This window comes from Equus quagga, chromosome 10 (assembly GCF_021613505.1).
Source record: "Equus quagga isolate Etosha38 chromosome 10, UCLA_HA_Equagga_1.0, whole genome shotgun sequence".
NCBI classification, from domain to species: Eukaryota; Metazoa; Chordata; class Mammalia; order Perissodactyla; family Equidae; genus Equus; species Equus quagga.
In genome coordinates this window covers 20105367-20132322 of record NC_060276.1, presented here as the reverse complement: position 1 = coordinate 20132322, position 26956 = coordinate 20105367, and the positions used below count along the sequence as shown (strand labels likewise).

Sequence of the window (26956 nt, the reverse complement as noted above, 5' to 3'; positions counted from 1 at the left end):
TATGCCTATCGACAGACATATTTACTGCCTGTCTCTTATCTTTCCCAGGGTTCAGCACACACTAGGCAGTGATTACAACTAAGCCACATATACGCCGATAGAAGCACAGACCCATGTATTATGCACACATACACCTGCCCCCCTTGCGGCACCAGCAACAGCAGAAGAGGCAATGAGGGTTCTGGAATCAGATCTGTTCCAGCTTCATCTCATCCTAATTATATGAACCTACACAAAGGTGCTTCACCTATTTCCTCATCTGTAAAATGGGGACGATACCTGTCATACGGGGTTCTTATGAGTCTTAAATGAGAGAAAGGGAAAGTACTTAGCACAGTGCCTAGCATATAGTAGGAACTCAATAAATGCTAGCGACTCTCTTCTGGGAACACAACTTCTTACACAGCCCTCCCTTCCCCGCTGCTGCCCTCCAGTGGACTAGGCTCTCCTCTCCCTGTGGAAGGGGTCCAGTAGAGCAAAGTCCAGATTTGAGAAACAGGTAAAGTTTATGTCTCCATTTACCAAAAAGCTGTTATGTTTTCCATTTTAGCCTAGACGATATTTAAATTAAGATTTGATCTACAGAAGTACAGCTAATTTACAGTTGTTTGGAAGCTTTTTCCCTTTCCTTTTGTAACTAAATCTAGCTTGTTTTCTATCTAAAGTTATCGTCCCACTCCTACTGATTTTTCCAGAGAAAAATCCCCCTGCCTCTCCTCTTCAACTCAGCCTTTCCCTCAGGCAAAGTCCCTTTGGTTTTACTCACCCACACAGTTGTCACAGATGCTGCAATGGGAGGCCCGGGGAGGCCGGAAGATCTTGCATGTATAACAGTATTTTAGCTTCACAATCTGGTTGTTTATCTGGAAATTCTTGATACGAGGGGGTGGTCGCTGGCCCTGGGGCACGGCACCATTGGTAGCTTCTGTAGATCAGTAGAGACAGTTAATATCCCCATCAGCCATTATTTGAGCTCAAGAGTCTCACCACCTCTCCAAAAGCAATGGGAGTAATCAAAGGTGCCCTAGGCCCACTGTCTTCTCCAGACTAGCATTTCCAGACTAGATTCTCAACATCAGAGTGTCCCCCCAAAACTCTACTGAGTGCCATGCAATTCTTTTGTGTACATGTGAAAAAATGTTTCTTCAAGTTTGGGGGCTGATTACAAAGAAAAACATTCATAAAAGAAAAAATAAAAATGGCTAAAAAACATATGAAAACATCCAACTTCACTAATAATCGAAGAAATAAAAACTGACACAAAGACACCATGTCCACCTACTATATCAACGAATATTAAACAGAACAAGAATAGTCAGTGTTGGCAGGGATGAAAAGGTATTTTTATACATTACAGAAGGCAATATGGTAGTGGCTACCAAAATCTTAAATGTGTGTATTTTTTGACCCAGCAATTCTACTTCTAGGAACTTATCAAAATTATAAAGAGATAGGGCCAGCCCAGTGGTGTAGTGGTTTAGCTTGTGTAGTGGCCACTTCGGTGGCCAGGGGTTCACACATTCAGATCCTGGGCGTGGACCTACACATTGCTCATCAAGCCATGTTGTGGTGATGATGTCCCACATAAAAAAAAATAGAGGAAGATTGCCACAGATGTTAGCTCAGTCACGATCTTCCTCATCAAAAAAAAAATTACAAAGAGATGTACAAAAGATGTTGACCCAAGGATATTTGTCATAGAGTCTCTTTTAACAGTGAAAAACTGAAAGTAACCTCAATGTCACAATAGGAGGTTGATTAAAGTAAATTATGATGCATGCACGGGATGGAATATTATGTGACCACTTAAAATGATGCAGACGAGCAACTGACAACACAGGAAAATATTCAAAATATACTGCAAAATAAAAAGGCATGCTAAAAAGCAACATGTATAAAAGGATATTATCTTGCAAAAATAAAATATATGCATGAAAAAAGATTTGTAATACTTATAATCAGAAAAACAATTATTTAAAAATAAGAGTAGTATACGCTTATTGTAAAAAATTTGGAAAGAAACAGGAAACATAAATAAGAAAAAGTAAAAATCACTGACAATCTCTCAACTTAGGGATATTCATGCATTTTGGTGCATTTCTTTCTATCGCCTCTTGACAGATAAACAAACATTCATGATTTTTTAAAATTTGAGGTCATATTATAAGTACAATTTTGTATCCTGTATTTTCCACTTAACATTATATGGTGAATATTCTTCCACAGTTGTCAATTTTTTTCTGAAAACATCAGTATTGGCAATATAATATTCCATCATATGCATGTATTTTAATTTATTCAATCATTCCATATTGGTGGCATTTAAGTTGCCTATGTTTTTTACTATTTAAACAATGCTGCATGCAAAAACTCAAAATATTACAGATAAAGCTTAAACTCTTTTGATCGCCACCCCAATCCCCATGCCCTCCTCCCTTCCTCAAGAATATAGTCATGTGTTAAATTAATTTCCAAAACAGAAAGAAAGAAGAAAAGCATGTTGAAGTTTGAGCAGTAATATATGAAGTTGCTGGCATTAAAATAGCTGGCCCATATTAAAAAGGAAAAAGAAAAAATGATGCACTAAAAATCCTTCTACAGTAATTTGTATAAATCTTTGCTTATTCCCTTTAGCTAAACCCTGAGAGAAGTGGAATTACTGAGTCAAAGGGTATGAACCCCTCCAGCCCATATTACTTATTGTCAAACTGCTTCCCATACAGATCGTATCAACTTGCACGCCCGCTCATCTGCAGCATAGAAGAGTGCCTGTCTCGTTGCACCCTCGTTGTGCAGGATAATTCTAAAAACAGAATATTTTTTCAATTCACTTTGACTTTAAAAATATCTGCCATATGGAACTTTTTTCCTTTTTTTGCCGAGTGGGGTGGATGCTGTGAAATCAAACAATAACAGTGTGTCACAAGGCTTAAGAGGATGGGGATAGCTATTCATTAGAGTATGATATAAATACCAAATGCCACCTTAATATTTCTTTGCACATGCATTCCATGAGGGCATCCGGGAGACAGAGTTCATGGTTCATCCTCCCCATGAGGCGCTAGGATGCAAGGGAATCACAGGTCTTCTTCCCTCCACCCCGCCCAGCCCCCACTCACAGCATACCCAGTACAGGGCTGAATGCAAATTGACAAAAACTTGCTAACATAAACAAACATACGAACTCAAGAAGGCACTCTTCTATTGAAAGAAACATGCTAAATGCAGAGGTCACAACGTGACAGCTCAAGCCTGGGCCCCAGGCCCAGTGATTTGGCAAAACAGAGCTAACCTTGCTAACAACCGGCTGTTAGATGCAAAAGACAAGTCAAGGCACTGCCTTGACCATCAGTTTCCCCATATGTGAATGGAAAGGGAATGATAAATAAAAGAATGACCCAGATGGAGCAAACGCGGCACTCACAACTCTCCCTCCCTATCTTGCTCCTAACTACCCCAGGTCTCCCCTGAATTCTAGCTGCGCCAACACACCTCACCTCTGCTTTCTTCCCACCATTCCCACCCTCACCTCATCCCTAAGTAGTTTGAGCCCAGATGTGTACAAACCTATGTCCCCTTAGCTCAACTATAACAGGCCAGAATTTTTGAAAAAGAAATTCACTGAGAAGCTGGAGAGACACAGCTAAAACGAACAAAAGAAATACAAAAGCTTGGAAGCTTTTAAAGCACCCTAAAAGAGTATCAAATCGACACATTGTACACCTTAAACTTACACAATGTTATATGTCAATTACATCTCAATAAAACTGGAGGAAAAAAGGAAATCAAGTAGAAATGGGAGAAAACATTTCATTGATGATAGCATGCATATAAACATTAGGAATAAATTCAATATGAGAAGTATGGAAACTAGATAAAGACAACTATAAAAATTTTATTAAGGGGCATAAAATTTAATCTGAAAATATAGAAAGACATACTATTTTCTTAGATAGGCAGATGTTATTATAAAAATGTAAATTCTCTCAAAAATAATATATAAATGTAACACCTATTAGAACCCCAATAGGTTTGTGTGTTTTTAATTAAAGTAATATTAAAATCTAAAAAACAAAAAAACACCCTAAAAGAACTAAAGGCTAACCACAGATTGGTGTTCCACTGGGCCAGCTTTGAGGGTTACAAGTCCTGGGTCCCTCTCTTCCACTCTATCTGGTTGAAGGCTGACTCAAGCTACTGGGGTGCAGGACTCGAGAACAGTTTAGGCAGGCACTGCTGTTGGGTCTGGTGGGCTCCCAGACCCTGCAAATACTGGCATCATAGCCTTCTTTGCCAGTGCAAGCCCCCAGGATACCCCCTCCTCCAGTCCTGGGATGTTCTGCTTCAATCCATGAAGCCACCCTGGCTCCTGGGTAGTGTAGCACTCTACCTCTGTCCCAAAGAGTCCTACCCCGAGCTGCAGACTGCACTGTCATGAACCTGTACCTGCTTCCTTCACCATTCCTAGAATTCTCAATGGTTCCTGGCACCACAGCTGTCCCCCCTCACATTGTGTATTCCCCTAAAGCAGGAATTCTTGCTCAGGGGCCCATGAGTATGTTTCATAAGATCTATGAATCCCTGAAATCACATTCAAAATTGTATGTATGTGCATGCATATAAAAATATTTTTATGAAGAGAAAGTTACAGCTTTCATCAGGACCTTGGTAACAAATCCCTCCTGAAATGCAACCCAACACACGGAGGAATGACGCATATGACTTTCGAGTCTTGCTACACCTGCCATACCAAACTGACAGAGTGGTCATGACCCCAGATTCAGGATCTCAGAGGGAAAAGGCTAGAAGTGATTCTTCATCTGCAATTATTCTCATGATTCTAGTCTCTTACTGATTAAAGCCACCCACTGCACGGAGTCTCGCCAACTGGTTGGAAAACTTACCTATCTCCATTTCTATGAAAGCTGCTTCATCTGGTAGGGCCCGAGGGATCACTCCAGGGTCACTGAAGCTGGTCCTCAACAGTGTAGCCATGGAGAAAAGGAAGAGCATGGCAGCAAACACAGGGATGGCAGGAGATAGCTGGACAGCCAGGTAGCGGCATCTGAAGCAAGCAGGCAATTGAACATTTAGTAATACCTACCCTACATTGACCCCAAATTGTTACCCATGTGTCAATCTGGTCTCCACAACAAAATCAGCAGTACCTCCAGGGCAGGGACCATGCTTTTACTTCTCTTGAACTACCCAAAACTAACATATGGTTCTGTATATAGTAGGAGCTCAACTAATACTTAATTGATTGATGCCACATATAATCTACAGAAGACAGTCTCAAGGGACCTCCCCTACCCCAAGCCCACTCCCTCCTGTCAGCCTGCTGGAAGCCACATTTCCTCTGTGCCTCAGGAAAGGCTCATACCTGTTAAGGTCAGGGAAGCAACCGAGACTGGACTTGTAAGCACCACAGGTTGCTCTCACTCTGGGAATGTCAAGAGCTTTTCATACCCACTCATCTGGCATCAGGCCTGAGCTCAAGAAGGAGGAAGAAAAGATGAGGACCAATCAAGAAGCAGGATCCCAGTGTCAGACAGAAGCTATGGCCAGCGTGCTTCAAGGCCAGTGAAAAGCTTCAGGGCTGCCAGCTGACTCTGCAACATGCATTCCTCTTCCCTCCTCAGTGAGCTCAGCTAGCAGGTGACTAGTGACCGTAAGCAAGGGAATAAGAAAACTGTATCACTCTAGCACTCCTTCCCAAACATCATGCTTGCTCCCCCACTTTCCTCATAATTCACCTGGAAGGCCATTCCTCTTCCTCTCTGGAGATCCCAGCTCTACTCATCTTTCAGGTCCCGGAGACACCAATGCCATCATTGTCACCATCGCAACCACAATTCACTGAGCGCTCACCAAATGCCAGGCACTGCACTAAGCTCTTTATACGCATTATCTCATCCAGTTCTCACACGAAATCTATGAAGTAGAATCTGTTATACCCATTTGATAGACAAAGAATCTGGGATTTAAAGAGGTCTTGCCTCCTCCAAAAGGCCTATCCTAAGCTGCAGTAATCTCTCTTCTCTACCCCTGTTGTCCTCACTGCCAGAACCTTGTATTCTTTCCCAGGTGATTTCACTATCTTGACCTCATCTCCCCCTACCGGACTTCAGAAGAGCAAGAACCCTGTCTTTGTGGAGTGGGAGTGCTTGGGTTTGAATTCTGGCTCCACCAGTTCCTAGCTGGGTGCCTTAGTCAACTTCAGTTTCCTTATCCGTGAAATGAGGATAATAGTACTTCATGGGGTCACTGTGTGGATGAAATGCATGAATATAAATAAAGTGCTTAGAACTGCACTTGACACACAGTAAACGCTAAGTAAATGTCAGCTATCAACATTATCATCATGGTTCTAAATCTCCCAGAGCCTAATACAAGTATGGGAACAAAGAAGTTTTCAACAAATTCTTGTTGAATTGAACTGAATTTCAAACCAAAGAAATGGGAATGTGAGATGACAGTTATCACGGACCTATCTTTATTCTCCTCCTGAGGCACATTTTCCCCTTCAACACGGAGATCTCTTGGAGGCAGACTATACATGGATGAGCAAGGACCAGAGGGGGAGCGGAGGAAAGGAAAGCAAAGGAAAAAGGCTTACCTCGTCGGCATGGGGATTAAGCAAGCTGCTGTCCACTCGGAGCAAACATTTAACCCTGGGTTGTACAATAGCTGCAGTTTTGGAACAATCCCCACGAGACCCTCCCCAGCCTCCCCGCCCCACGTATAACCACACGACAGGTGCGAACCAGCAGTAGTATCAGGCTAAAAGGTTTGTCATGGAGGTGAACATATGTAGTGAACTTGAAAAATGATTTCTGTGGCTTTTTGTTTGCTTGTCTGCTTGTTTTAAACATCTTTGGTCTTAGCTTGCTTTCGTATGATCTACTTCTTTCTCTTAAAAGCCAAGGGGGGGAAAATTTGGAGAACTGAAGGATCTGGCTAACAGATTTCAGGGTAATTAAGGTCCTTGCACTTCACTAGCTTGATTGTCCCCCTTTCCCATTGTTCTCCTTCACTGGTACAGAGAATCAAGAAGTGAATTCAGAAGCGAAAGTCACCTCCACTTATCAGGGACCCAAAGGACAGAGGAGAAACACAAGGCTCCATTTCAAGAACAAGCTAAGTAAAATTACCACGCTAACAGAAAACAGCCATCTCCCCAGCCACTGCCCATCTCTAAGATCTCTCTTGAAAACAATGAATTGATATCTCCAGAACTCAAACTGCCCTGGGTGTACAGTCTCCAATCAAAAGGCTTAGAAAAATCAGAGCTATCTGATTGGCCACCAATGGGAATTTAAACTGTTTTATTACAGGGAAAAGATAGAGAGAGATTAGAACAACCACACACTCTCACACACACACACACAAATTAACGTTACTCTCATGTACAGAAGGACCGGATCTTAAACAAATCCCATTTCAACACCTGCTTGTTGACTGGACAAAGAGCAACTTAGATTTGAATTACACTACGCCATCAAGGATAAAGGTCTCTGTAGTCTCCACACAGACTATCTTCTGCACCTGCTAAAACAATCCACTCTGTATGTCAACAACTACACAACAGGCCCATTGTTTTCTTCTCCAGAGACGAGGCTACTGGCAGCCAGTTGTCACTAGTGAGTGGGTGTGTCTGGGAAGGCAGATGTGGGACCAGCAGGCCTTTCTACTCCAAGTAAGAGGAAACTTAGAAAGCCAACAGCTAAGAGTGTTGTGAACCACAATCCATCACGTCTGTCTTTAATTACGATCAAAAATACCCCCCTAGGATAGTCCCATAATTGCAGGAAGCTAGAGATCTGTCTCTGACAGGAATAAACGATATGAAGATTTGGCGTTAGTTCCAATATCAACCTCAAAAGTCAGGAGTACATCCTCGAACATCACCAATTTGTCTTAGTGAAAGACTGGATCTGTCATCCACAAACACAAGGTAACAGAACTTTCCTTTGTCTTTCAAGTACCAAGACGCCTTCTCCCTTCCAGGGGGTTAGAAATTGCTTTTCTTCCTTGTGAATTTTATAAATGCCACCATGTCCCCACTACGTCCTCATTTCTGCCACGTGAAGAGAGACCATCATTTTAAGCCACCCTCTACCAACCTCTTGACTGGCCTCAGGCTTCCATAGCTGGGCTAGACGATAGGACTCCCACATGTCCCATGGGCCACATGGTGGTACTGACCAGCAGTAACCAGCAGTGCCAGGCTGGGCTGGTGTGTCATGTCCCATCCCCCATCCCTAGCATGCTAGTTCATTGGAGGGACAATGATAATGACACAGACTTCAATTCACATGAAAAAACTCAAAAGAGACTCATGAGTGGACCTGGGAAGGACTCAGACAGATTCCATGGCAGGGCTATGCTTCACGGACTGGCAGTGTGGCTTTGTGTTCTAAACAATACTCCCTAACAGCTTTCTTGCTATGCTTTTTGTTGTTATTCTTTCATAAGTGCAATTAATCAGCCAACAAGTATTTATGGGTCTAACAAAGGAAGAACCAGAGATATTGGAGTTAATTTTGTTGGGGAAAACAAAACATACATATGAAACAGCTAAAGAAAGATAAGCCCAATAATCAAGTATTAGGATGGTGATTCAGACTCCGAGGGCTGTAAGTGGTCAGAGAAGAGCTCTCTTGGGAAGCTGGTGGCTGCTTGAAACTGCTCCCATAGCGGCCATTAAGGGTGGCTTTAAAGAAGAGCTATGCTTGGAACAGCAGGAAGGGCCAAAGGACTAGAGTTCCACAATGCCCCTTGGTCCCACATAACAGAAATAAGCCTTTGCTATAAGTCCTCCCTGATATGGATGGTTGTCTGTCCTCTTACATACTACCTACCTCTAGAGCACAGTAAACCTGTAGAACCACCCACAAGACTGGTTCAAGGTTCTTCTGATAACACTCAGAGACTGCTGAGAGAGAAAAGGTTTCTTTGGACACTAATATCATAATTTAAAATCAGCCTCCAGATTTATTGCTATGTGAAGGTCAGAGGAAAATGCACAACCCTGTTTTGCTTCAGTAGCAAAAGAGAAAATTAACCAAAGAGGAACATTTTCAACGCCGAGGTGATGAGCCATCCTCTCACAGAGGAGGGACAAAAATCTCTATCCAGCAAACCTGCGAAGTAGTTGCCAAATATCAGTTACAATAACAAATTTCACATTCCAATTATAACATATAACAAATTTCAACTATAACATACCCCTGCTCAAGAACTTAGAACAATTCCCTGCTGCCTACTATAGGAGGCCTCAAACTCCACAGGCCAATATTCCAAGGCCCTCCATTAACTGGCCTTATCTACTCATCATCACAAGGTTCTTGCCTTCTCATTGTTCCATTCAAGAATCATCCCCCTAATTACCCTGAATTCACCAGCTTCTTGCTATTGTGAGAAGCATAAGGTGCCTCTTTTGTTCTTAAACACAATACCAGCTCTGGCATCTCTGAGGAGGAAGATTTAGGAAGTCTCTTCTCTCCCTCGATAAACATCTCAACTGATGTCAGCATGCTGGGGGACATCCCTGCTTGTTGTGCTTGCTTTTCCCAAAATAGAAGATCACTACCCTCAATTAAGACTCATTCTCAAAAGAAAGGGGATGCAGTCAGTGGAGATTGACAGCATGAAATTCATTACCACAAAAGGTAGTAGAGGCTGAAAATATACAGATAAATTCTGAATGACAGAATCGTAAAAGAATTGTTAAAGGAAAGCACACTGTTCAGGACATAACCCAACCCTCCTCCGGTGAACGTGCTTTATCAGGAAGCTGAGCTTAGCTAAGCACTGTAACAGATTGATAAAGAGGCAACTATGCCTTTCTAAAACTGTCATTTGGTTGGCCAAGTCACAGACAGAATCTCGGGCTGGATAAAGCACAAGGCTGAACCTCCACAGAGCAATTCTCCGGAGAATGCTCTCTTGGTTAGAGATCACGATAAAGTCACTTGTTCCTCTTCCCAATCTCACTTACGGAACTTCAGGAACCTGGACCTGGTCACTATAGCCACGGATTTTCTGCCATGTCACAGTTTGCCTTTGGTCTAGATAGCCCTGTGTCTCCTCAAATCTGGTAACCTTGTGTTGTCAGAGTGCCTTTTCTCTTTCATCTGTCCACAGGGTGCCCCTTTCATCAGGACCACCCACAGAGTAACAAGGTAGGGAGCACACACTGCTTAATGTTTTTCTGAGTGTCCTCATCCTGGCAGCAGGGAGTAGGAGTGACCACAGAGGCAATGATCCCTCATAACTCACACAGCTTACTTTCTAGGTTCACGTTTAGAGATGGGCTTCCCTGTTCCCGCAAGGCTAGCGGAATGCCATCAGTTTTTCACAAATACGCCTTTGTTTCCTAGTAGCATGAAGTGGGGAGGCCCAAATAACCTAGACGCCAGTAGGTAATACAAACACTAGCTAGCAAGAACCCAGAATATGCTAGTCTAGCATTCAGCACTACGCACTGCTTTAGTAATCTGAATGTCTTCAGGATTCCATATTCAAAAGGTAACAATGAGATGAAAGGTAGTATCATATGGAGGCACTAGCTGGCCAACCGATCCTGATGAAGTAACCTCACTTCTCTGGGCCTGGTTTCCACACCTGCAAAAGGATGGCGATAGTCTCCAGCTCTACCATTCTATGATTCTGTGAGTCAAGACTATCATCTCACATTTTAAGTGCATCCAGAATGTATTAATTCAGCAACATTTATTGATCACCTACTCTATGTAAGGCCTTGCGGAGGGCACTGCGGGGGCCACACAGACGTAGGAGATAGTCCTTGCCATTGAAAGAGCTCAAGGTGTAAGAACCATAGAATTCAGAAATATAAGAAATGTCATATGACTATGTGTTAAATGAGTGATATGTACAATTAGTCCTATGACTGCAGAAATTTCATGAAAGAAGATCCAAGAAGGGACTTGAAAGAGAGGTAGAATTTGGATAGGCTAGAAGTGGGACAATTACTAAGCAGTACAAAGCTTTCTTCAGCTCATCCAACTCAATGACTCCTCTGTACATCAAAAGCACCCATGAGGGTCAGTTCACCAGGGTCTGTAGTGCCTGGAGACGATTTCCTCTATAGACAGCACAGTGAGGCATACGCCTCACACGGCAAACTGCTGATCACAGCACCAAACTGCTTCTAATTCAGGGGTCAAGAGGTACACAGTCATTCTCGCCACAAGAGAAGTCTGGGGACCTTGACCCCACTAGTGATCTGGTCACAAAGTTAAAAGAGACAGCTAGGAAGCCAATTCCAGAAGACAGTGCACTTGGTCCTTTTCCCAAGCTTGATCAGGAAGTTGAGTTTAACTAAATACCACAATAGCCTTTCAGTAGCTGGACAGCTCGCAGGTTGTCAGTGTCATTCTGCTACAGTGTCTGGACATTCCCTGCCAAGGTAGCTATGTTTTCATCACACAAGCTGGACAGGGTTTGAGCAGAAAGGACTAAGAATGGTTCAAGTGCTCAAAGCTGAAACTGGCATACACACTCACATTTCCTAAACATCTCACCCTAAGAATAAATTAGGAAATCCGTTTTTTTTAGCACTGTACAATTCTCACTCTGCTTTTAAATTCAAATGTATTTATCATAGATATAATTACATTTAAATGCATAAATACATTTAAATACAGCTACCTACTGGTAATCTTCTATCCTCTCCTTTTCTGTGTTTAATTGAATCTTCCAGACAGACACAAGAGTTATACAGAATTTCAGACTCTTGGAGTTGCAAGAGGCTTAGTGATAATCTAGCCCAATTTCCCATCCCGGGCAGGAATCCACTGTGACAGCAGCCCTGACACGGCCACCCAGCCTCTTTGGAAACACTTCTAACAATACAGAGCTAACTAGCTCCTGGATGGACAACGTTTTTTCATTTTATGTATTCAACCTACTGTCTGTCCACTGAAAATTACAGGTCCCTCTTTTGAGAAGTCTAAACGTGTAGAGGCAAAATCCAAAAATAAAGAGATGTTCACTGGCACTACTAACACTGCATGCGTTCCATCAAGGGGCACCCACAGGCCTGACCAGATTTCTCACGCCATCTGGCCAACCCAGGGCTGTGCCACGAGCAGCTATAAATCAACTCGCGCTTGTTCCTAAGCACCTGTGCAAGCAGGACCCTGTAACTAAAGGGCAGGACCAGACGTGCCTCAAGATCTAGACTCTCTTCCCCAGGGCAAAAATGCAGCAGCCAGAGGATGCGGAGTCTATGCTCCTGGACAATCTGAGGATGAAAATAGATAGCCCTTTATCATTGGGGGTTCAGAGCCTCTCACCTGCCTGAAGGCAGGGGGCTAGATCAGCTGATTTCTTGAGATCTTCCTAGTTCTAATACCAACAAGGAAGCCCATATTCTGTCCCCCACACCCGACCCACCACTGTGCGGTTGGCAGTAAATTATATACTTCCAAAAGAGATAGACCAGAAAGAGACTTCACTCCTCAGAGGCATGCTGGTGTCCTTCGGACAGCCTGTCATTGGCTAGGCACAAGGCAGCCACCACCTAGACTATCTGTGTGTCTATATATCACTCACACACACACACACACACACACACACACACACACACACGCACGCACATTCACAAACATAGATTCCACCATTCTCAGTAAAAAGGATTCATCGCCAGGGTCCTCTCCCCTTCGGTCAGATTTATACTTCTCCATTCCACTCCTCAGCTAGCACATTTACTTCCTTCCCCCCTCCCCCTCTCCTTTCACCCTCCCCGAGTCCTACCCTCAAAAATATTTACTCTATTGCACAGATAACTGGAACTCCAGGCAGTTTGCAAACAACTTCACCCTTCATATCTGAGGGCAAAGCTCAAGAAATAACTTGGGAAAAAAGTCATCTTGGTAGAAAACTCAACCTGCCCCTGTCGAACAGTAACTGGGCTAATTATAAGGTTCATCCCACAGGCAGTTTTCTTCAGAGGCCCTTGGGGCCCAGTGGAACAGATCCAAATCAGACTCTGTCTGGCTCCCAGGTACAAAAACGGCCAAACGCCAAGAGCTCCAAATTTCAAGTTCCCCCAGCCAGTCAAACCAGAGGTTTTCTGGGCCCAGAATTACCAGCTCACCCAGGGCCTGGAAACAAATTTCATCTCTGTTTTGAATGGTTCCAACCACAAAAATGTAAGCCCGAGGTGGAGGGTGGGGGGTAGCAAAAAGAGCAAGTGATTCAGCAGGGGGAGGAAGGAAAGAGAGGGAGAATGATAGAGAGCAGAGTTCGGCTCCGCACTTCCAAAAAGAAGACAGGCAGGAAGAAAGCAAGGAAAATTTGGAGACAAGGATGAGGAGAGGGGAAAAAATGTTTTACTGTTAACGCGTATGCCTGCCTGACCGCACACGCTCACTCGTAGCACACACAAGCACACAGACACAAACACACACTCTGGCATGAAACTCACACTGGAAAGCAGCTAAGAAGACATCATCAACCTGCCTGACTTTGCCAAGTACTTCACAAAGTCAGCAGGCAGCAGCAGCAAAAGTGCCTGTGACCTTACTTTCCTACCCCTGTCGTAAACTGGGGTCCCCTCTTCCCTCTGCTGTTGCTCAAGCCAGCTGCCACCATGATAAAGTCTGGCAAAGCAGCCCGAAAAATCACTCTTGATGCACTGGGAAAGCCTGAAGCCCTTAGAGAAGGACAAAAATGAGCCACAAGAGACCAGAGCTCACTTTAATTACCCACAAAGGCTGGCCGAGGAGCCCCCTCCTCCCTCCCATGGCCACGTCCCAGCACGGGAGCTCCATTTTCAGGTCACTCGAGTACATGAACTATAGTAGGTTCCCATCAGGCATGGCTTGTAGTCCACACACACACCTCTTGGCTCCTCAAGGCCCTCCTCATAATAATCCCAAACCAATTAGCATTGCTCCCATCCCTAGAGTGTACAGCATTCTCAACACACCCAGTAGACATGCTGCAGTAGCCTAGAACCCAAAAGTGGCCACCTCCCTAGAGCGGTGACTTACACAGACTTCAAACAGTGGCTCTAGTACGAGCTATTATGTCACAGGAAAAAAGAAGTCCAAGGCTGGTCTGAGGCACACACAAAATAAAGAGTTGTTTATGCTGAGTGATTTTGAGTGAAAGAAAGAGCAACTCACATTTAATAAGTACATATGCGCCATGCACACAGCTAGTTTGTGGCACAGCTAAGGCTGGAACCAACCTGCAGGTTCCCAATTGAGTTGGCTTTTCAATCTAACAGCTAGCTGAGGGCAGAGCCCTAAGGAAATAGGATCCAGAATAAGAGAATGAGTATTGTAGGGTGGAGTTACGACCACGAGGGGTGCCCCTAGGCTGGGTGGGTGGGGAAGAGGCAGTCTGTCACTAAGCACCTAAGGAGACCACTGAAAAGGGGGATGAGTAAGAAAGACAAACTCCTTTATTCCCCAAGTGTGCCAGGGGTAGCCCCAAATCAGTGCTATAAAATTGGTATCAAAGGTTTAGGTCTCTTAGGAAGCACGTACTCTGCTATAAGCACAAAGCAATGAATTCAGTTTGCATGATCTACAGACATTGCTCAAGAGGACAGTGACAGCCATCCAAGGACCATCCACAAACTCCCCAGAAAGAAGGTTCTTCCCCTGGACCCAAAGTAACCGTAATCAGGCAACTCTACTCAATGGAAACTCACTCAAAGGCGAAGAAGAGTGTACACGTCCCCAGGATGAGGAAGAGCGTCAAATAGAAGATGCCCTTTTGCCGGGCCATCATGACACGGCCATCACAGCAGAAGGTGTTCCTTCCTGGGAGTTTCTCCCACTTCCGGGTCACCTTCTTTCGCACCACCATCACAGACATGATTGGAATTCCTGGTCCAAAATGGGCTTTGTGATTACAAGAGAGAAGAAACAGAAGCTGAGCCCAGCTTTGAAATCACGTTGCCTGCTATCGCTGCAGCTGGGTCAAACATCATCAAAAGTCCAATTTCTAGCCCTATGAAAAAGCACAAAAAGAGAAAAATGAGGCAGGAACAAGAAAATGCAGTTCAATCCTCCTTTCCCAGAGGCAGAACGAGGAGCACTGCCTGAAGGGGTGGGGGTGGGGAAGTGGGAAAAGTTTACTTCCAATCCCTGTTTGTACTCTAAAAGGAGAAAAGGTTAAAGGTTCTCAAAAAAACAAGGGGGCTAGTATAACTTCTTAAATACACCCCTATGCTTCCAATGATCATCATAGAACCTCGGAACTAGAAGGGCAGTAGCCCTAATTACTTCATTTGGAAACAAAGTGAAAACCAGAGAGAGGAAATAATTTACCCAGGGTTACCCAGCCACAAAGCTAAGCCAAGAAAACACGTCTGCTGACTTTCAGTCCAGGGCGCTTTCCACTCTACCACACTGTTCTGTAATCATCATTAAGAGAACTCTAAAAATAATAGTAGAGTTTCTGTCCTTAAAGAGCCGTTCCCTCCCCTCCTCCACTTCTTCACCTTCTTTCTTCAATTAGCCTCTCAAATGAAATATGAATCACACCAGGGACCGAGTCCTCCTCTGGCAGGGCTAGGAGGTTCTGGACACTCCGTACGCATGCCCAGGTTGTATTTACCCAAAACAGAATTCCCCTAATCAAACCCTCTGTAATTTCCTGAGTCCGAGAAATGACCCAATCTTGCTGGTGGAGCCTAACATTTGTGGGAATCTTAATGAAACCACATCACAGACCTGTAGGTGAAAGGCTGATTAAGCAGGAGAGGTTCTGGAAGTGGAGGGGGGGGGGGGGAGGAGATGGCAGCAGTCAAGAAAAGTCATAAAGGTGCTTTCTGGGACATTTCATAAGTACCATCTTTACTAAGCATCCTGAATCCCCAGGCCCAGCCTTTCTCAGCCACTGTCACCCTTCTCCTCCTCTCAGGTGTGGTGCTGCGGCCTCTATTTACTGACACCACATGCCCCACGCTGGCAAGAATGAGGCGGAAGCCTGCAGCCCATCTGACTGATGAGAAACAACCCAGTCGAAATCAATACTGGGCTGGAGGGAGCAAGGGTCCAAATAGAGCCCAGGAGATGAGTGGGGAAAGGAGAAGGTGGAAGGCTTGGGGAAAGGGAGCGGGCACCAGAGGTGCAAAGAACACTTCCTTTGTGTAAAACTAACCTGGAAAACAATCTCCTCCTGATAAACCAGCCCGGCGGGAGAACAGACCAGGAAGGGGAGCCAGGCCTGGGAGAACAAAGATCAAAATCCGTCGAGAAACAGCGACCGGCCCACCAGCCGGGGACCCGAGGCCCGAGTCCCCGGCCAGGCGGCGGGCGCGGCCTCGGGAGACCCGCCCTGCCTCCGCCACGCCGCGGACCACCGCCCCAGGCAGGTCGGGACGCGCGCCACCTCCACACGCTCGTACACACTCACACACGCCCTGCCACGTGTAGTCACCCCCGGCCAGGGGCTCGGCAGCTGCCGAGTTGAGAAGGGCAGTGCCAACGTTCGTCCGTCCCGGTGCAGCGGAGGGGCTGGCAGCCCAGCAGGCGGCCGAGCCCAGGAGACCCCCACCCCCACCCCTTGTTACCTGAACCCGGGAGACCGAACTGGGCCGGGAACTGAGCGCAGGAAGTGGACTGTCCCGGGGGACCGCGTCGGCCGTCAGAGGTGGCCGCGACTTCTCCTACCCAGCCCGGAGGCTGCCTCCTCCTGACAGGGGCCCCCAATGGTCGGGGCCCTAAACCAGCTGTGGCAACCGCCCACCGCTGGCCGAATGGAACGCTCCTCACGTCACCAGGTCGTTCCAGTAGTTGCTCGCCCTCCATTGGCTGATCGGCCTCGGTGCCTCCGCCCCTGCCACCCCTGCCTCGAACTACCATTGGCTACCCCGAACGCCACTCGACTATGCCTCCGCCCCCTCCCCCACCCATCTCCCGGCTTCGTGCCCACCTGCCAAGCCTCTGCCAACCTCCCTTTGGGGTTCGAGCCCCAATATGTGAAGCGTCGCCTTCTATTAATATAGTTACGCAGAGAAGGCGGTGAACGGTAGTGCCAATGGGACAAGGAGGGACGGGGGACCAGCCTCCCCCCACAGACAGTGACACGCTGGAGCAACACTGGCTCACAGATCCGGGTGCTCACCCAAAACCAGGTCCGCCCTGGGCCTCTCCAGCCCTACTTTCATGGAATCAACCGCGACTCGGCATTTTACTCTTTATCCGCATGGAAACAAGTCCTCTGCCTCGCAAGTCCCATTCACTAGTTAGGGACACCCCCACCCCCTAGTGATCCTGGCCTGCATCTCTAAGGCTTTCAGAACAAAACAAACATAAAAAGGAACTTGAAAGGGATGACTGTCCCTAAGAACATAGAAGCGTTTTGCAGTGCCGAAAACAAATAATTGACAGTGACGAAGTTAGAGAAACTCTATACTGACAGGACCCAAATTCTTTCAGGTAGGTAATGAAGTAAAGATTGCCAGAAAAAGGTGGTAAATTACTATAAGCTTTGGAGATCTTATGATAATGGCAGGGAACGGGGAGAGGGATCCGAGGCAAAATTCCCACCCACCAACCACGTTGATTCTTTCTTTCTGTCACCCCCCTCTGCGGTTATTGCCACAATGAGCCACTGCTACTGACCTGAGTGAGTCGCATTCTTTAGAAGTTAAAGATTGTGAGTGGGGAATACCGTTGAGAACCACAGTATTAGTATTATATGGCGGACTTTAAAAGGCAGTGGGTCTGTTTCCACTCGTATGGCTCTCGGCTTCCAAATATAAGGGAAAATATGAGAAAGGGCTAAATGAAGGTGACCTCTCCTTACCTGTCACACTTTTGGGGAGAGTGTCTAGTTTGCCAGCTATTTTCCTGAGCTTAAATAAAGTTTCCTAGGGCGAGGGTATTTGCAATTAATACACAAGAGACAGCCAAAACTCTTCCCAAGGTATTTTTTTGTGTTAGTCGAAGGACCACGTACATGGTCAAGAACTATTTCTCCTTTATGGTATCTGGGTCCCACATGATATGAAACAAAAAGCTACCTAATGATAATTAAATTTGACATTTCGTAGCACCTTTCAGTCAAAAATTTAAAAGGATTTAAAAAACACTAGGTAACTCTCTTATGAGAGAGATGTATTATAATTAATTTGTCGGGGAACGTATGTCTTTATAAAGCTTCTATTGTTCCTTAGCACTCATGCTGATTATAATCATCAGTTTATAAGGAGTGTGATCAACATCATTGCCTCCAATTCTCCCCTTTGAATTCTGGAGGATGCTGGTATTGCACACATTTGATATGGAAGGGAGAGGAACTTCCTTCAGCCCCATCAGACCCCTGGATTCCCAAGCACCAGATGCCCTTAGGAATAGCATGGTCATCCCAGCTGCCATTGTCCTGACTGTAGAGCAGTCAAAAACAAACCTCTGAAGCATCCAAACATATTTTGTCCATACCTCGGGTACAGGTGAAGCCCGGGGACTTCTGGAAGCTATGTGTCACGGCCACACATTCCTGAATTCTGCCCCTCCCTGCTCTGGGTCACATTCCCTCTGAGATTAAGTGGCTGTATAGGTCAGGCTTGTTTTATCACGGTCTGTTATTATGTGTGCTCACCACCAAAAGAAAAATAAGGAAAATTGATACAGATAAACATTCCATAGCACTTCCTTCTATGAAATTACATCATTTTATATAACCCTAAAAATCTTAATATCTACACACAACTAAATTGTGAGTGTAAACTAAGATTGTTTTTTCTTTTCTTTTCTTTTCTCTTCTCTTTTCAACAAACCTGCCAGACTTTCTGTATCAAATCAGTGTTGGCTCCTTTGAAGGGGAGTTAGTCACACAGTGACCACTAGAAACACCGCTGGAATCAAGGTATAGGCTTTCACTGTGTGGTGGCAGACATTCTGGTGTGCTTGTTGACTTATCTCCATGTGTATGGCTCCTGTGTGGGTGTGTGCTTGTAGGTGTGTAGATGTAAAGTGCTGCCTGGAGGGCCTCAGATCCTGAGTACCACCACTGAGTTACAGCTTGCCGGCTAGTGTTGCTGCAGATATCTCTTCTGCAACCACCCAGAGACCCATTCAGTGCTGCAGGCAAGAGCAGACCCCCCAAATCAGCCCCCATCCTGCATTCGAGCTCCCGATGGCCCCTTTTCTCTCTATGTTCTCTAGCCTCAACCCTCTCATGTCCCCTTGCCCTCCTCCCACACACACGTGTCCCTTCCCACCCCATCTACCTGACCTGTACTCCTCTCCCAACTTTCTGGCTATAAATAAATATATATATGTAGAATGAATTTGATGAGCAAAAGAAAGAACCATGGGACACCCTGCCTACACATGACCAACTAGTATTCTTAAACAACAGCTGTTTCCCTGAGGCCTGGGCTGCTTATCACTGACATAGAAGAGGCAGGGTGGTATGTATAGTAGAAAGCACAAAAGCTTTGTGGCCAGACAGATGTAGGTTCAAATCCTGGCTTTGCTACTTAGTAGTTTATGTAAAATTCTGCAAGTGATTTATCCTTTCTGAGCCTGTTTCTTCATCTGTATATGGAGCTAATGCCTACTTCATAGAGTTATAATGGGCATTAGAGAGAATGTGTGTTAAATGTGTGGCATAAAGGAGAAATGCAATCAATCCTGTATGTTATGATGATGTCTATAGACAACTGCTCTCTCCCGCCTCCCTCCCTTATCTACACTGCCGACTGGGGGCAGAGAGGTAAGCAGATTCATCCTTCACTTTGTTGAACCCATGTCATTCATGTGTCACTATGTTTTCATAGCTTCTAAATTTGTCACTGAAGTTAATCCTTATCTGGCTGCCTGCTTGGTTTCCCAGTCCCTGGGGCCCCCCAGTCCCTGGTAGGGAAAAGCTTGGCCAGTAATCTTGCTCTAGTCAAATGGCTGTTCTCTGGCACCGTCATCTCAAGTGAATCCTCAACGTTGCCACCACATTATTTGTTTCAAGAGGTGAGAGACCAATGGAATCTTTTTCCTTACATACCTCCTGTGTTCACAGCACTGTCCTGGATTGTTGGCTCCTGTCAGAGACTGAGAAGCACCTTTCTGGTGCCACTGCCCAATAAATACAGAAAGCCCAGTAAAAACTGCCTGGGGTGGAGAGAAAGATGACATCACAATGCAAGTGCACTGCTCAACCCAAGCCTCTGTTTCTGCTTCTGATGCCGGTCTGCTCCCGCTGGTTCTCGATTTTGTTTCATCTCTAGACTGTGGATTTCTGACTCCGCCCAGAATGGTTTTAGGTGCTGTGCTCGAGCCCTCAGCTCTAGCCCCAAGACTACCCTCTCACTAAACAGGAGTCATAATAACATCAATGGAGACCGTTTATGGAGGACCTCCTCCGAGCCGGGGATCGTGCCAGGTGCTTTACATAGATTAGGTTCCTAGAGTATGGTCTACAATTGATGTCCAAGTGAGAGCATCTGACACTGACCCAGCACAGCCCTCGTCTCTGACTCTGCCCAGCCCTCTCATTCCAGGAGATGACTCAAGGGATTGTGTAGTCCAAAAGTATAAACTAGTTGATCAGTCAATCATTAAGTATGTATTGAGCGCCCATGGTTTGTCCAGCCTGTATTAGGCACTATGGGAAATACCAAAGAAGTATATGACATAATCCCAACCTATACGGAACTTAAAATATTCTAAGGGAGAAAAGACCAGCTCATGTGAAGTCATGAAAGATGAATAAAAATCAGTGCAGAGTCCCGTTCTCAACTATGCACAGCAGGGTCCCCAACCCTTTAGAGAGAGCTTGCCTCAAAAGATTGTACCCTCTCAAATACTGTTGGTAGAAGAGTAAATTGGCAAAGTCTTTTAGTAGGGCTATTTGGTAGTATCTCTTAATGTGTTTACATTACATAACCATCGATCCAACAATCCTACTTCTATCTAGAAATACTAGCACAAATGCTCAAAGATCTATGTTCAAAGATGTTCACTATAGCATTGCTTATCATTGAAAAAGTTAGCAAACAAAAAGCCCTTTAATTATTGCACAGCCATATAGTGGAGTACCATGCAGCTATTGAAAATAATGAGATACAGCATATATACAGAAAAGAGCAGGCCATCGCCTTTCTGCCTGTGTGAATATTTCAATAAAAATTTTACATTAAAAAATTAAGTATCTATGTACTAACATGTAAGTATGCCCGATATATATTAAGTTTAAAAAACAAGTGTCTTGGGGCCGGCCCGGTGGCGCAGCAGTTAAGTTCACACGTTCCACTTCTCGGCGGCCCGGGGTTGGTTCAGATCCCTGGTGCGGACATGGCACCGCTTGGCAAACACCATGCTGTGGTAGGCGTCCCACATATAAAGTAGAGGAAGATGGGCACGGATGTTAGCTCAGGGCCAGTCTTCCTGAGCGAAAAGAGGAGGATTGGCAGTAGTTAGCTCAGGGCTAATCTTCCTCCAAAAAACAAAAAACAAAAACAAAAAAACAAGTGTCTAGGGGCCGGCCCCATGACCTAGTAGTTAAGTTCAGGCGCGCTTCGGCAGCCCAGGGTTTCGCGGGTTCAGATCCAGGGCGTGGACATGGCACTGCCCATCAGGCCATGCTGAGGCGGCATCCCACATAGCACAACCAGAGGCACTCATAACTAGAGTGTACAACTATGTACTGGGGGGCTTTAGGGAGAAGAAAAAAAGATTGGCAACAGTTGTTAGCTCAGGTACCAATCTTAAAAAAATAGTGTCTAAACGTTTATAAAATTCAGCTTTTATGAAATAAGAAAACTAATTTTGTGTATGTGTATGATTTTATAAATGCATATTTTAAAAGACTGGAAGGATATTTAGCAAACAGTGGTTACCTCTGGGGTTGAGGGTGATGAACAAAATTTTTAACTTTATACACTTCTTTATTGTCTGAATTAGTTACAAGAAGCATTATTCATTTTAGGACTTAAAAAATAAAGATTTTAAAAATTATCATAAGAATCTATACCTCTTGTTCAGTATTGCAGGATGACCCTACACATTTATCTCCTCTCCCTCCTAAGACACCATTAGAATTATAGTAAAGGGACTAAAAAAGTATAAGCCCACAAGAAAGAAGAGAAGAGGGACATCAGATGACAATGTATTTCACAAATGTCTGGAAGATAGAAATTGGAGGAAAGGGTGTTGACTGAACATGCAAAAACTAAGGCTGATATTGAACCTGACCAGCCCAGAAAAATGCCGTAGAGAACATAGAAGGAGGATTCCAGGAAAAAGGGAAGTCAGCAAAAGAGATTAAGAGCTAGGAAAATTGAGGATACAATAAAGGCAAAGAATGCAAGAAACAAACCAAAAAAGGCAACAAAGAAATGCCAGGAAAAACAAAAGCTGTATAAGAGGTCCATGAATCAAGTATGAAGAATTGGTTCTAGTTAGCACAGGAAGTGGGCCTCAGGAATAGAATTTTTTCTGAAAAATAGACAAAATGAGAAAGAAGCTGGAAGATAGCAGAAATATGGTAAAGAAGGCATATATTTAGTCTGCCCACAGTAAAAATTTAAAAAGGCAATCAAAAATACAAGGAAAATACGCAGCTGTTCAAAACTGCCATTTTCCAATAATGAAGGCAACTAGAACGTGGAATGATATAGAGCAATTGATAGAGGTTGTAACATTAGAACTATAAACAAAAAAATATAATTGAGGCCCATCCCTTGGCTTGACACTGAAAAATATTTATATAATTATAATAATGTAAACACTGTGTTTATTAGTTTTCAACTTTTGGAATCCAACCTAGAGACAAATCACAGGAAACTTAACTATGATTACAAAGTATAAAGTAAATGTTAACAAACAAAGTCAAATCATAGCGTACAGAAATTGGAAAGCAGACAAAGTCAGGTGAGGTGGAAGGATGTGTAGAGGCACTAATATTCTAAGTGTAGAATCAAGAGATGCTCTCTGTAGACAATGGAACAAATAGAGATTCATGTGTCTTATATAAAGGCATAAAGATAACCAAACAGCCATACCAAAAAAAGGTACACTTTAGAATCGTTGTCTATGGGGAGGAGAACTAAATAGAGGAACTAGAAAGAGTGACGTATTAAGAGGAAGAGGGGAGTGATGCTGCAGTGTGAGTGAGCTAATTCCCCATCTGTTATTAGAGCAGGAAGTCACTAGATGATGTCTAGAGCTGGTAAACCAAGGAAGGGCAGTATACGTGTATCATTCAGAGGAAATGGATTATTACGGTACTCCCCTTACTGGTCTTCCTGCTTCCACCCTTGCCCCTTTCAGTCCATTAACACAGCAGCTAGAGAGATTCTTTTAAAAGTTAACTCAGATCTTGCCACTCACGGCTTGCCCAATGGCTTCCCATCTGTGAAATAATAGAAAAAAATACGTAGTGGTTCTCAATCGGGGCGATTTTGACCCCCAGGGGACATTTGGCAATGTCTAGACATTTTGGGTTGTCACAACTTTGGGACCTTGCTACTGGCATCAGGTGGGTCAAGGCCTGGGATGCTGCTAAACATCTTACAATGCACAGGACAGCACTTCACAAAAGAATTATTCGACCCAGAATGTCAACAGTGGTGAGACTGAGAAACCGTTTGACATAAATGTGTGGATGATAGATCCATAACAAGTTATTAAGGAAAATTATGGCTGTTTAGTAAATAGAATTAACCTCTGAGAAGAACATAATGCAGGAAATTTACCTTACTATCCTACAATCCATTCTTTGGTGCCTCTGTTGGAGAAAAATTCTGGGCTGAATGATAGTTCTGATGGCAGTGCTAGGAACATGAAAGGCATAGTAAATACAGAGGGATTGACTGACTTTGGTCCATAGATCCTTATACAAACCTTTGATATATACAAATGCAAATGGCCATTCATCCCATATGACTTCACTCTCACTACACTGCCTCTTCCTGCCAGTCTAATTCACCCCTCTGCTCTTCATAAATCAACACTCAACACTCCCTTCTTTCTTTTATCCCAAATGCCAATTCCAAGATTTCTCCCAGACCGTAACTCATGCTGGAATGCCTTTGCTGCTCCTTCGGGCCAAGATTTCTCCCTTCTGTCATTTCACAGCACCTCTCTGATGAAATCTTCTCCAACTCCTTGGAAAAGAGTGAACAATTTCTCACTGATTTCATCTTGCATAAAAACACAACCCCCTCCTTGCTCAACAACCTACCAAAACCATCTACTTTTTCACATTACGCAACTAAGTAAATATTTAATATATGGATCTGTGAGGTGTTTTGGTTGCTGTGTATTCATGATAAATGCATCTGTGTTAGTGCTATGTCCAATTAGAAGCAGTCTAGACAAATGTCTCATGATCTTCTCTGGGAATATGGTTTCCAAGGAGGGATGTGAGAAGGAGCGAGGGCGGTCACTCTTCCATGCTACTGCTCAGAACATCATTTCTACCTCAGAGAGCAACATTTTCATGCTGCCAGATACTGAGAGCCTGCTAGGGAAGGGCAAAGATCCTGTTCCAGAGTCAATGCACCGTGGAATATCTGTAAAAGGAAACACAAGAGACTGGTAACAGTGGTTGCCTTCAGGAGAACTTGGAGAAAAGGATGGGAAAGAGATCTAATTTTTAGTGTACACCCTTTTATAACTGGAATTTTGCTCCATGTGCATACATTAGCTATGCAAAAATATTAATTTTTATGTCAGTCTACTGTACAAAACTACAGTATTTTGATCTCAAACCAAATCCCTACCTAATTACAAATGGATGTAAAATTATCATGTTTTTTATATTCAAAACTGAGGTATTAAATATATATTGTGGTAATTTGTTAGACTCTGAGTCCCACACTGAGAAAAAATCTAAAAAGAATTAGTCTACAATAATATATTCCTTGTTGATGTGATTTTCTTTAAATTGCACAGAAATAAGCAGAAGAAAATTGACCTAAACTATAATGTCCATATACCTCACTAAAGCAACAATTTTAAGGATAATTGGAAGTCTGAAAAAAATGCAATGGCAAAATTTTAATTACATTTTAATATGATATATAATTAATTGAACAGGAGTTCTAAGCACTCTGTGCTATAGATGACAAGAGAAGACCATTCTCTTCAGGAATAACTCGTTCCCTGCCTTCTTTTAATTTGGCTGTAATAATGATAGAGACAAAGTCCCATGGGAAGAAAGGCTGCTTTATTGAGAACTCCATTTCCTCAAAATTTCCCCATTACCCCAGTGACTGTAATACCAAATGTCACATGTTAAAAACGAAACCAACATGGAAATGTCCCTTGTCCAAACTGAGCCTCTAGTATTAAGATACACTCCTTTTTTATCTGACCTCTAAGGCCCTTCTGAATGTGAGAATGTCTACCAGACCTCTGGCCATCCAAGGTAAATGGTCATCATTCTGATGTATTTTACCCTGGCAACACCAGAAAATTGATTTTAATTCCTATTGATGAACATCGCCCTGCTGGCACCTCCCATCACATCTTGCTTCTAATCTCTGAATTCATTTGCACAGAAGGTAAGCTGAAGGCTAATTTTCAAGAGATGATGTGGGTATGGTAAAGAAAAGAAAGAATGTGCTCCTTAAACCCTCTTCTAAATGGGGAAAGGAATCAGGCTAAGCTAAATCAGCTGAAACAGGCTATCTACCTACCTGGAGCTATTCAGTATACCTCTGTCCCTCCACTGGCTGTGTTTCTGTTCTGGGTTGAATAATGTGCCATCAGTTATTATGTTTATCTGTAGAAATTTAATCTTTGTTATTCTAAAATTAAAAAGTCATCTCTTTACCCTTACAAAGTCTGTTCCTATCTGATAACAGCTTAATTGGTGGTGTATGTACACCGATGTATTTGTCTACTCAGGCTGCTGGAACAAAATACATAGACTGGGTGGATTCCACATAGAAATTTATTTTCTCACAGTTCTGGAGGCTGGAAGTCCAAGACCAAGGTGCCAGCTGATTTGGTTCCTGGTGGGAGCTCTCTTCCTGGCTTGCACATGGCCACTTCCTTGCTGTGTCCTCACGTGGCCTTTCCTCTGTGGCATACAGAGAGAGGGAGAGATCTCTGGGCTCTCTTCCTCTTCTTATAAGGTCACTAGTCCTATCAGATTAAGGTCCCACCCTGATAACCTCACTTCGCGTTTATTCCCTCCCTCTAAGCCCTGTCTCCAAATACAGTCACACTGGGAGCTAGGGCTTCAACGTAGGAATTGAGGCTTGGGGGACACAATTCAGCCCATAACAACTGGTGTAATACTAAAACATACTGTTTCATATTTTAGCAAATTAGCAGGTCATTGGGGATATATGCAGAGAGCATGTATCTACCTACATAGATACAAACATTTACAACTGGCCAAGAGGCAAAGTGAACAGACTGCTTTGGAATTGGTAGATGTGGTGCATAGAATGCATCTGGAGAAGGAGGAATAAGGATGTTAGGGAGGAATGGAAAAATCAGCCGGTGGAATAGGAAAGGAGGAGCAACAGCACCCTGTACTGGCAGTCTTTAACCAGGGGAATGTTGAGTTGCTGGTAAAGTCCTGTATCAACACAAACCAATTCCACGAGAGCAAATAGGCCGCTTTGAATCCCCACTCCTCCTAATAGCCACTGGGGCAAAGCTCTGGCTGGCGGGCTGGACCCTTGGCCTAACCTGTCCCATCCTGATTGCAGCCCCACGGGAGAGTAGCAACTATTTCCCTTTAACTCACTCTCCACAGTATTGTTGGGCAAAGAAGCACTAAATGCTTTTGATGGTGATGATTATAGAGAAAACTGGAATATAAATGGCAACTGACAAGTTCCATTGTAACAACTTTTATAACCCCATTATTAAGGAGATGAATATCTTCATATTCCTAAATAAGAGGTAATCACATGTCTAAAGCCTCTTCGTCCCTCACTTATTTTCTTAGAATGCTATTCTCATTTATTTTCCATCTTTTCCCCCGAGTGTGCATTAGTTAC

General features: G+C 44.0%; 1 protein-coding gene across 3 annotated transcripts in view; it reads right to left on the bottom strand.

Annotated features, from left to right (window-relative positions):
- The window catches only part of ZDHHC9 (zinc finger DHHC-type palmitoyltransferase 9), a 29251-nt gene extending 12497 nt beyond the window's left edge, over positions 1-16754 (bottom strand). The window contains exons 1-5 of one of the 3 annotated variants that reach the window (XM_046673408.1): positions 16562-16754; positions 16150-16215; positions 14693-14994; positions 4905-5065; positions 767-925 (exon numbers count right to left, since the gene is read on the bottom strand). In XM_046673408.1, the coding sequence (XP_046529364.1) occupies positions 767-925; positions 4905-5065; positions 14693-14859 (487 nt within the window). In that variant the 5' untranslated portion in view covers positions 14860-14994; positions 16150-16215; positions 16562-16754. The remainder of the gene's footprint in view (positions 1-766; positions 926-4904; positions 5066-14692; positions 14995-16149; positions 16216-16561) is intronic. The other 2 variants (XM_046673406.1, XM_046673407.1) reach the window with 2 other exon arrangements.
- Positions 16755-26956: the final 10202 nt, after the last annotated feature.